Genomic DNA, 11,621 nt, shown 5'->3' on the forward strand with positions numbered 1-11,621 from the left:
ATGGTCAGAGCCTGGAGTCTCTGAGCATGGCAGGCCCCTGGCTTTTTATGACGTTCCCCTGGGCCTGTGGTTTGTTCTTGGTTAGTAGAGCCTGACAAAGAGACAATAGCTCAGTCTTCCCCAGGAAACCTCCAGGCACAAAAGTACACACTGTGCTGGGAACTCAGCGGATGAGAAAGCGAAGTCAGTGGTGTTGTTCCCGGAGAGTCAGGGTGTCCTACAATCAGTGTGTGCTGGTGTGACCACTGCCCGTCCTTTACAGCTCATTGTGTGGCACGCAGGGTTGTAAAGTGAGGTCATATCAGCTACATCAAGTGGGATAACGGGGAATGAAAAGATAAAGGGATGCATGCACTGATGTCTGTATGTAAAGAACACAATAGCCCCAAAGGGACCCCGGTTCTTCCTGCCAAAGGGGTAGCCATGGGGAAGGGACAATGGGGATGTCAGGAAGAGCTCCACAAAAAGGTTGGTAGTTAATTCATCCTTATAGCACCACTGCGATGTAGAAACCTCTCTTTAGACTTCATGGCCTTTCAAAGTAGATTTTTATTATTTTTATAAATGTTTACATTTTAATGAAAACCTGGCAGTACAAAAAATGTAGAAAACACATAAAAGGAGGGAAAAATTAAATTCTTAGAATTCTACTGCTGAAATTTAATTATAGCTATGCATTTTATATATTTTAAAGATTTTTATTTATTTATTTTTAGAGAGGGAAGGGAGGGAGAAAGAGAGAGAGAGAGAAACATCAATGTGCAGTTGCTGGGGGCCGTGGCCTGCAACCCAGGCATGTACCCTGACTGGGAATTGAACCTGAGACACTTTGGTTTGCAGCCCACGCTTAATCCACTGAGCTATGCCAGCCAGGGCTATAGCTATGCATTTTACAACACTTTTCCCAGTGTAGCTAATTGTACTCTGCCTTAACTTAAATTGCACTATATGGATGAAATCTGCTTTGCTGAATGCTAGAACTAACCCCTCCACCATCACCCCCTTCTTCCTGCATCTTCTAACTAGTTTATGTTACGGGTTCTGGCTGGTGTGATTTTCAATGCTAAGTTTAAATTAATTACCTTCTTTGATTCTATCTGTATATTGTTACCAATGGCTGCACAGTGAATTACCCCCAAACATAACAACTTTTTTGTTGCATTTTGTTGGCTTAAAACCACTTTTATTAACTCCTAGTTCCTGGAGGTCAGGCACCCCAATGCACTTGCATGGTTCTGGGCAGGATTCAGTCACCTCCCAGGTGTGGGGCATGATCAGCTCCTTACCACGGAGCAAAGGGCACCTCAGGGCAGCTGGCTGTTTCAGGCCAACAAGGGAAAGCTCAGTCTCCTGAAACCCAGCCCCAGGCCAGGGAGAGCTCATCACCGTGGCCCTATCCTGTTCATAAGGAGCAAGCCGCTGGGCCAGCCCTACACCCCAGGTAAGAGGGTGGCCAGGTCCAGAGGGCCAGGAGGTGGGAGTCTGGGGACTGGCGTCCGGAGCTGCCACCCCACAGCAGCTTCATAAAGGTTTTCAGCACTGTTTTCCCCTTGTCAAAAATAATACTATCAAACACTGGTGAATTCTTCCTGTTTTAACTTTATTATTTATTTATTTTTACTCCCTTTTGACTAATTTGGGGGACAAGAATTCCTAGAACTTTAAATAATGGAAGCTAATAGGAAATTTTTATTTTAGAACCAGCTTCTTTTATTTCTTCATTATGCATCATGCTGGTAGATGTTTTAAGGCGTATTTTTAGCAAGGCAAATGTATTCATGTGTAGAAGGAAAATGCATCTTACATCTCGATCTCTTATTGTTAAAACAGTTGCTTTTTTTAAAATAGAATCTTTATTTTTTTTTAGATTTTATTCATTTTATTTTTAGAGAGGGAAGGGAGGGAGAAAGAGAGAGAGAGAGAAACATCAATGTGCGGTTGCTGGGAGTTATGGCCTGCAACCCAGGCACGTGCCCTTGCTGGGAATCAAACCTGCGACACTTTGGTTCGCAGCCCGCGCTCAATCCACTGAGCTACGCCAGCCAGGGCAACAGTTGCTTTTGTATTCCCATTTCTTTTAAGTTCATGTTCAGTCTTCATGAGTTCCTTGCTCTGCCCCTGTTTGTCCCTAAAGTAATATTGGGTTTGTGAGTGTGTGTAGTGGGTGCGGTGATGTGTCATTAGTCCAGGAGAGGGAAATGCAGAGATTTCGTTTAAGCAGATACACTGTAGAACACAGTCATTGTCAGACTTATTCATTTAGGGGAATGACATTTTATATTTTACATCTTCTTACCTAATAATCCTACCCATTAGGCAGGAGTAATATTAGCTTATCTGATCAGTAATGCACTATTAGGAATACTTTCTTTTTCATTGCCTTTCTAGGGATTAAGAATGTTTTTGAATTATTTTATGCTTATTTTAATTATCATTGGTAATTAAATTTCATTTACATTGTTTTATGATCAAATCTGTCTGTCTGTGCTATTTCCGCTCAGGATTCTCGAGGTCTGGGGAGAACTGACGCGTGGTGTATTCATGTTCTGTAAGAAATGGAAATTGAACTATAGGTCTCATTGACGTTTAGAGTCGAACCTGTCTTGAGGACTGTGCCTTACACATTATCGTGTTAGATTGTCCAGAGTCCGTCTTGACACGTCTGGCGCCTCCGCAGGTCTGTCAGCTGTGAGTGGTGAAATGCAGTCCGCATTGCTCCTTGCCCACTTGCCCGGGAGGCTACGACAGCCACGTGTCCTACAGATTGTAGGATGACGTCATAGCCGTCGGAGTAGCAGAACAAAGGGGTTTAGGTCGGGATTTGTTCCGCAGGCGTTGAGGGCTCAGACGTCATGCGCAGGAGACCTGGAGAGAGCTGCAGGCGGCAGCATCCAGCTCTCCATGCCACCGGGGGTGGGAGGGCTCTCGGAGGAGGCCGCCTTCCCAGCTGTGGGTGCTGTCTCTGCAGCTCTGAGAAGAGGTTTTTTGGCAGCCTTGAGGATGTCGGTGTGGAGCGCCATGAGACGGCGGACACGGGCTAGCTGCCGGTGCTGTGACAATGGCAACAGGACCAAACCTGAGGAAGGAGGGTATTTCCTTTTTCCTCCAGCCCCATGCTCCCTGCTGGTACCTATCATTTGGCATAACCTAACTGAAGCCCCGCAGCAAAGGAGTCTGGGAAATAAATGTAATTTGCACGGTCTCAGTCCCCATGTCCCGGAGCAGAGAATAGAAGAGGGAAATTGGGACACCATGACCATGGGGAAAGGCAATTCCATGGTTTTACTTAGTCTTAATTACAGTCTTAACTATTTTTGACATGCAAATGTTTTAAGTGAGTATGTGGCAAGCTCATCTGCGATTTCTTTGACAGATGGGACGTAATCTAGGGAAACAGTTCTAGGAATCCATATGGAACTGAGAGAATTAAGTCGGATGCTTTTGGGCAATTGGACGTGAAGGTAATTGGGCCAGAGTGTGTTAGGGCCTGAAAAAGGTGGAGAAGCAAAAACAAGAAAGAAACAATATGTGAGATAAAAATGTTAACAGTTATGCTGGGCTGTCCAAGAGTGACTCTCAGATGCTGCCTGTTGGCGAGTTAAAGGCGCAGCATTTGCAGGGCAGACATGGGGTGAGGGCACCTCCCTCTCACGCAGAGGTGGGAGGGGCTTCCGGTGGGGGGTGCTCTAGAGACCAGGCACTTGTCCCCTTCTGCTGCTTCTCACGTGTCAAAGCCTGGAGTAGAGCTTTGCTCCAAAGTTGGAGTGGAGTTTTCCAGCTTCAACCCTGTCGACATTTGGCCGGTAATTCTGTCTTAAAGGAAGGTCATGCCTGCACATTGTAGGATGTTTAGTACCATCCTTGGCCTCTATCCACCACCACCATTCTGGACACAGCCAGAAGTGTCTCTAAGACATGGCCAATTAAGTGCTGGGGACAAAAGCATGTCCAGTTGAAAACTCTGGTTGACAGCATCTAAGCCTCATGCAAAGTTTCTTTTCTTCTTCTAGTTATGTGGACAATGCTTAGGGCTTGGGTTTGACTCCACCATCTTCAGGTTGCTGCTGGCTTTGGTGAACCCGGGAAAAAGTTGTTGAATTTATGTACGTAAAGTTATGCCTAATAATGCTTAGCGTCTAATATCTGCAGGATATGTAAGGAACTCATCAATAACAAAACATAAATATTTAAAAGATGGGGAAAGGAAGTGAATGAACAGTTTTAAAAAAAGGTTGAAAAGGGAAAGGAACTCTGTACAGCGATGGTGGGACTGTAAATCGGTACAGCCACTGTGGAAGACAGTATGGAGGCTCCTCAAAAAGTTAACAATAGAATTCCCACATCTACATTTACACAATGGAATTCTCTCCAGCAGAAGGAGCTCCCACCCTTGGCGGTAGCATGGATGGAACTGGAAAGCATCACGCTAAGCAAAATGAGCCAGGCAGTGAAAGACAAATACCATATGATCTCACCTTTAACAGGAACCTAAACAACAAAACAAACAAACAAGCAAAATATAACAAAAGACACTGAAATTGAGAACAGGCTGACAGTGACCAGAGGGGAGGGGGGAGGAAATTTCAGGGGAAAAAGGGGAGGGTTTGCAGGAACAAGTATAAAGGACACATGGGCAAAAACTAGGGGTGGGTGGAAATGGGAGGGAGGTGGGTTGGGCTGGGGAGGTGGGCTGGGATGGGGGTAAAAGGCAGAAACTGTACTTGAACAACAATTAAAATAAAAAATAATGATATAAAAAAGAATTACCCTATGATTCAGCAATTCCACTTCTAGATGTACATACAAAGAAAATAAAATCAGCACCCCCAAAATATAATTGCACATCCATATTCATTGAAGCATTATTCATAATGGTCAAGATATTGAAACAACCTGTGTGCCCATGATGGAAAAATGAAGCAAATGTGATGTGATGTGATGTGTGTGTGTGTGTGTGTGTGTGTGCGTAAACTCAGCCATAAAAAGGAAGGAAATCCTGCCATTTGTGACAACATGGATAAACCTGGAGGACATTATACAAAGTGACATAAGTCAGACCCCCAAAAAACAAACACTGTGGAATCTCACATATGGAATCTAAAACAGTGGAACTCATAGTAACAGAGAGGAGAACAAAGCCATGGTTACCAGGGTGGGTGGGGTGGGGGTGGTAGGAACTGGGGAGCTCTTGGCCAAAGGGCACAGACCTTCAGCTGGAAGATGACTAACTCCTAGACACAAAACAAAAATGCTTTGATTCTATACTCTTCCAGTGACCAAGGGAGACCTGTACAACTTCTCATCGCCCCAGGAAATGCTAACAATGAGTTTCTTTACACAAAGCAACTAAAAACCATCTCTGCATTGAACTGAAGGGTGATGTGTGGGAAGCATGCAGTGGCTGTCACAGGAAAAATAGTGTCACTCCCTCTCTGCCAGAGAAGGCCATATTCTCTGGCAAAGGGCCCTTGAGGTCATAGGTGGAATTAACATTGCTACTCATGGCCCCTTAAAATAGGGAGATTCTCCTGGCTTGTCCGGACAGGCGCACTGTGCTCACAGGGCTCTACAAGAGAGGAGGGAGATGGGGATGAGCGTTAGGATGTGATGAGGAGTGAAGCCCATTGCTGGCTGTAAAGAGGGATGAGACCTGGCTGCTGGTGATGAATGGCAGTGGCCTCTCATTAATGTCATGACCATGGAGGAAGGGGACACTCTCCAGAAGGGAACGCAGCCCTGCCCACTGAGCCTTGACCTTGGCTCATTGAGATGCAGGTCAGACTCTGGCCCTGGCAAACTTGCAGCTAATACATTCTTTCTGCCTTAAGCCACTAAGTCGCCAGGAACTGGTTAGGGCAGCTTATGAAGCTGATGCTGTGGTCTCCTGGGAAGGAAGAAAAGTGAGTGGCCATGCCCAGTGAAAAGTGGGGACCAGAGAAATTCCATGTGTCCCAGCCAGGGGCACATGGACAGGCCCAGATCGCTGCTTGGAAAATGCTGGGGAGGTCAGGTCTTGTCTCCAGGTGTGACCCTGCCCGTGCCACAGACTCCTGGTCATGTCTGATTGGTGCAGGGGGCTCTGAGTGCATGTGTCCCATGGGCTGCCCTGTTGGGGACAGAGCCCCACAGGCTTCGTGGAACAAGGCAGGGCATTTCTGCAGGGGGACAGCAGTCGCCCCAGTGGAGGGTGGAGCGTGCCAGGCCCAGGCACAGATGATGGGGATGATGGCAGTGTCCCCACGCAGCACGGAGCTCCATCAGGGCCTCATCCACACCAGACAGACAGATGGCAACCCAACAGCAATGGAGTGAAAATACAGCACACAGATTTGTAAAGTAGGCTTTGTCTTTGCTGGGTTTGCTTTATCATTTATTAAGGACTCAGTCAGGATCACCATGAAAGAAAAGATAGCAGGAGAGAGAGATTGAGAACGAGAGAGGAAAAGAAAAGACATCCAAACAAAATACTCCTAAAATGCCTCAGTCCTCCTCACTGGGTGTTGTGAGGTCGATGTGTGGGTGGTGCCCCATCGGCAAGCAGCATGACTGGCCATTTAGACATCGCCCAACATGGATTTCCGTTTCGATGCAGAAGTTCTGGCAGGAGCCATTGGGACGCTCGCAGATCTCCTTGAAACTGCCCACAGCTGCACAGAGAAGAGGGATGTTGTAACTGCTTCTTCATCTCCCTGAACTACGGAGTCACACGGAGAAGGAGAGTGTCCGGAAACAACCTTGCGTGGATTGTTGTTTTTGTTATCAGTGATCCCTTAAGCGAACACTTAAAACTTCTGCTTTCACACGAAAATTTGGATTGGGGGCAAAAATCTGGAAATGCTGTGTGCATCGAAGGAACAACAGGCCAGACCCGGGTCACCCTACCCCTTTCAAAGTCCCAGGGCCATCCACACCCTGGCTTGTCCCAGCCTTTCCCACTCCTCAGTATCTCCCAATGCTGATGAACAGATCCTGTTTTACTTGCAGTCAGTCCTGTGCCGCTGATTTCTCTGGAGTGAAGGAGCCTTGTTAAAGGAATCTCAGTGTCCCTCTCCCTCTCCCCTCTCCCTATGTCTTTCCTATGTGGAACTGAAATGTAGACCTGCAGAGATGGGAAGGAGGCTGTCTCCTGGGAGAAGGGACACTGTGGCTGCACACCAAGTGTGCAGGTGGGGTCCATGTCAGCCTTCCTGCCACCCACATGCTGCCCATGCGTCTGGTCTCCCTGGCTCTGGCCTTTGAGGTGGAGACCCTGTGCCAGAAACTGTAGCATGCCTTAGGAGTTCTTCTCGAGGGCAGAACAGATACACCTGCTAAAAACATTGACTCCAATTTGATTTATGCCCTAACCTGTTACTGTCCTGGAGGTGGGCCACATACTCTGACAGTAATGGCTCCCCCTGCAATGCTGGCCCCACAGCCTGGTCCTTTAAGGCTTGTTGCCTCAAGCATGGAGGACAGGTCTTTTCTCCAGGTGCGACTCGTGTGGTGCTTTTGGCATTTGCCTTTCTGCTGGTCGTGTTTTGTTTCTCACGGTTCTCATTTACAAAATCTCCCCTCCATCCCATGTGAGTGCTCTGTTGTGGGGTTCATTGACTGTTACCCAGACTATATAGCAACCAAGGTGGCTGGCCTTTGACTTGGAAGTCAAGGCCATCACACCTGTTTTTCTTTGTATGTGGCTTCCTAGTAATGCATGGAGTGATGCTTAATTAATGTGGGTTTGAGAAACGGAACTGTTCTCCCACCTCCAGTCTCCCCCAACCTCAACCTCCCCCCTACTTCCTCCAGATTAGTTCTCCCAAAACAGTTAAAATGTGCCCCACAAGCTGCGCCGCCCAAGCCTCCCCAAACCTGAAGTACTATCTACTAGTTCACAGTAAGTAGCTCTTCAAAACCCAGATTTAGATTGGAAAGTCTGGATTCACCAAGCATAGGCATGCCCCCCAGTATATCTTCTATTGGAAATGTTGGGAAGTGTCCTTTTTCAGACAACAGAGAGCATAGCAATCAGCAACTCCTTAAAATGGAAAAGAGTTGTCCACAGCTACACAATCTCTGACTACTTTGCTACACCTTCCCAACCCTTGAGGCCCTGAATTCTCAGGAAAAGATAAAAATTCTGCTTGATGTAGAGCAGTAAGTTCCTTATTCCCCTTTGATCTACACACCCAGGGGGTGTAGGAAATTTCCTGATCTCTTTTGGGTATCTAGTCACCTCCTTGGGTGAAAGGGAGGAGACAGGCACCCAGATGCATCACCCCTGGGGGCCATGTGTGCACGTTGAATGCAGGCAGGCACATTCTACTGCAGGGTCATCTGTGGCCCCTGTGTTCAAGTTCCACTTTAGGGGACTAGGTGTTGAAAATGAGGAGGACAGGCCAGCAGCTGAGATGGAGCATCACGGGGCAGAGTGAAGCCCAGGGAACAAACATTAAGGAGGGACAACCAGTTGGAGATTTCTTAGATTCAAAGTAAACCTTTTAAAGAGATCCCCTCACTAAAGCCTTCTGCCGAGGCCCCTAGAGCTTTGCTGGAGCCCTGATGATGCCAGCATCTTAGGGTCACTTAGCCTCTGCAAACCTTTTGCTGAAAGTAAGTAGAGGAGTTTTGTAGATCAAGATTTAGTAGGACAATGCACCATTATTTTTGTTATCTGGATCTAGAAGCTGCTAATAAACCTGCCTAATTAAATTTATTTTTAGAGATGGAGCAAATAGGGTTTCAGGCACTTGAAACAACCCTGACTTCATTTCATCTCAGAGTGCCTACGGAGGAGACCAGATGAGACACAGCTGCCAGGCTCTCAGCCAATGTGACCTCCAGATTTGGTATGAGACCCCTCCTCAGTACACAGGCAATGGGGCCTCAGCTCTGAGCACAGGATCCCTGGAAGGTCCAGGCACCCTGCTTTTACCAAGGCTTCCATGAAGTTTATCTTGTTACCTGGTGGGACTTGGCTCATGAAGAAGAGAACGGAAAAGAGGTGGACAGCAATCCTCATGGCTGATGAGAGAAGAAAGCTTGGCTTCCTGTCCCGGAGGCAGAGGAGACTTCCGTCTGCGGCTCTCTCACACAGCGAAATGTCTTTGTCTGGGCGGCAAGTGCCCTCTGTCCTCATTAAGGGCACTCACAGACAGAGGCGTTCTATGGATACACAATGGACTGCATAAGGACACGGGGATCCTTGTTTTGTTGGACACTCGGTTCATTAGGAGAATGTGGGCACAGTTTGGACCAGGAATCTTTGTTAAACGGGAACATGAGCTACAAACACATTGGCAGTAGATTAAAGTCTGTGAACAAAGAGCTATCTATATTGTTACAATGAGACAGACCATATTGAGAAACCAGCCAGCCTAGTTAGTAACCACCCATTTTGTTAGTGAACACTTCCCAGGCTTTACTAGCCCTGCTAATTAATGATTAATCACCACCCACGCCTGGTCTGAACACCCGGGGTGCTTTGCTCACAGTATAATGTTTACCATTTGGTGTGATGGTTTGCTGAACATACATTTACCTCCCTCACCAATGGGAAAGCTTTTTACTTGCCGAGACCATGCTTTGCTCCATAGAACTGAGGAGAACATTGAATCATGTGGCCATCCCCTCTCAAATCCTCCCATCAGGTGTAAAAATGCAGGGCAGTGAGATGCTACTGAACATGGAAGCAGCAGGTCTGGATTTAGGCTTTCAATCTCTAGATGTGCTGCTACCTAGAGCTCTGAACACAGGCAGGACAGCCGTCTTCCTCTAATATCGGTAGCACGTAGACCAGCTGGACGCAAGCCAGGAGACTCTCAATCAATATTGTGCACCAAACCAACTGGGAGAGTGGCTTTCAAATGCAGACACCTAGACCCACTGAGGGGAATTTAGTTTGCTCAGGTGGAGGGGATCCTGGACATCTGCATTTCTAACACATTTCCCAGGTGGCTATTCTGAACTTCATTATGGAATACTCATTGGACAATATCAATTTAGATCATCTCTAGGCTCCTTTCTAGCTCTAATATTAGAGTACTCTAAGTTCTCTGACTTAGAATGAATGTCATGTTTGGCTTTCATGAGTGATAATGACATTGTGTATGTGCATGGGCATGTTGACAGCACAAAGGGGTGGAACACACTCCTTAATCCATGCAAAATTGGATTCTAGTTTTATAAGGCACATTCAGGGATTGGCTTGGGTGGCTAGGTAAACTGACAGAGCGACCTATTTGCAAGAAGTTTATTGCAGTGACAGAGGCTCAGTGAGGCTCCAAACTGTACAGAGAGAAGGGAGGGAAAATGTTTACAGTAAGAAGTATAGGTGCACTATGACGAATGAAGTAGGTGGGCATGCTCACAAACTGGATTATTCACATTGTTTTTTATGGTTACCCTGCTTAAGAGAATGTCGTCTTCCAGAATTTACATCCATTTCAGTCCAAATATTTTTAAAAACTAACTTAAAACCTGGAGAAACTTGTATTCATATTAGACACGAGAAAACCAGGATCCTTCTTTAGTAATCATTAAGAAATTTCTGCATGAATCGCTGAGATTTGGTCTTGCTGAATTTCCTCTAACTTGAACTTCAGAATTTACAAAAAAAAATTTTCATGTACGTATTTCACATTAAAATTTATTAAGGGTATAAACGAGGCAACTGAAATTTGAAAATCCAGTTTTACATTTCTTTTATGTATTCACGAGAAAGTAGATATTCCACTTACATGCATCTAGATATAAAAAAATTGACTTGTAATAAAAGTCAAGTTTCAAAGTAAAAAAATCTACCTATCTCCAAAGGAGCACACTTCTTACAAGCTTCATTTTCCATTTGGGACATGAAACATTCAGAAAAACAAAACATAGATTAATATATCTCATAGTTCAAATTAAAAATACTCTTTCAGACAAGTGGGAGTGAAGATAAGGAAAAGTGTGAAATTACAATATATGTAGAAAATAACGACTTGTGCAAGTTGTAGGATGTCATCTACATTTGCCTTAAAGGGGTATTTGAATTTATAAACCCCCAGAAATGTGAAATATAACTAATTAAATGTAAACAAGGAGAAAGGGACACACACATACACACGTGCACGTGCACAGTCGTGCACACGAGAAGTACAATTAGCCCGCCACATCCGTGGCCCACCTGGGCCCTTCGGTCCCTGCAACTGGGAGAATAAAACGGAAACCAACTCCAGTGGTTGCCCCTGTGAAATTCCACATCTCACACAGGTGAGTTTGGTGTTCGTACGCTAGTTCCCAACGAAAAAGGAAAAAGAGAAAAGGTGTGAACGGGTGTCTCGGCAGATGGTGCGCCTCCAATCGCAGCCACCCACTCCAGCAGGGCACGCTCACAGAAAGGGTTTCGACTCAAAGCGTTTTCCGGTCGTTGGCAAGGAAACACCTCCGCATTCGGCACATCTGGCTCCACCACCCAAAGTTTTTACTTTAAAACAAGCGAATCACTGCACCTGAAGCAGCGTGGCAGCAACGCAACCAACCGGGACCTACCACACTCCGGAAGGAAACCCGGAGGCTCGGGTTCTGCGGCCGGAAGTGCAAGCCCGGAACCGCGCGGGGGCGGGGCGGAGGGCGGAGGCCCCGCCCACCACGAACCCCAC

At 46.3% G+C, this 11,621-nt stretch overlaps 1 protein-coding gene across 1 annotated transcript; it reads right to left on the reverse strand.

Annotated features, from left to right (window-relative positions):
• Positions 1-6,348: 6,348 nt before the first annotated feature.
• DEFB108B (defensin beta 108B) lies at positions 6,349-10,268 on the reverse strand. Its single transcript, XM_028526907.2, has 2 exons — positions 8,944-10,268; positions 6,349-6,647 (listed from the first exon to the last, which is right to left on the reverse strand). The coding sequence occupies exons 1-2, from the start codon at positions 9,116-9,118 to the stop codon at positions 6,481-6,483; spliced, it is 342 nt and encodes a 113-aa protein (XP_028382708.2). The 5' UTR covers positions 9,119-10,268; the 3' UTR covers positions 6,349-6,480.
• Positions 10,269-11,621: the final 1,353 nt, after the last annotated feature.

The sequence above is a fragment of the Phyllostomus discolor genome, chromosome 11 (genome assembly GCF_004126475.2).
Source record: "Phyllostomus discolor isolate MPI-MPIP mPhyDis1 chromosome 11, mPhyDis1.pri.v3, whole genome shotgun sequence".
Lineage (NCBI taxonomy): Eukaryota > Metazoa > Chordata > Mammalia > Chiroptera > Phyllostomidae > Phyllostomus > Phyllostomus discolor.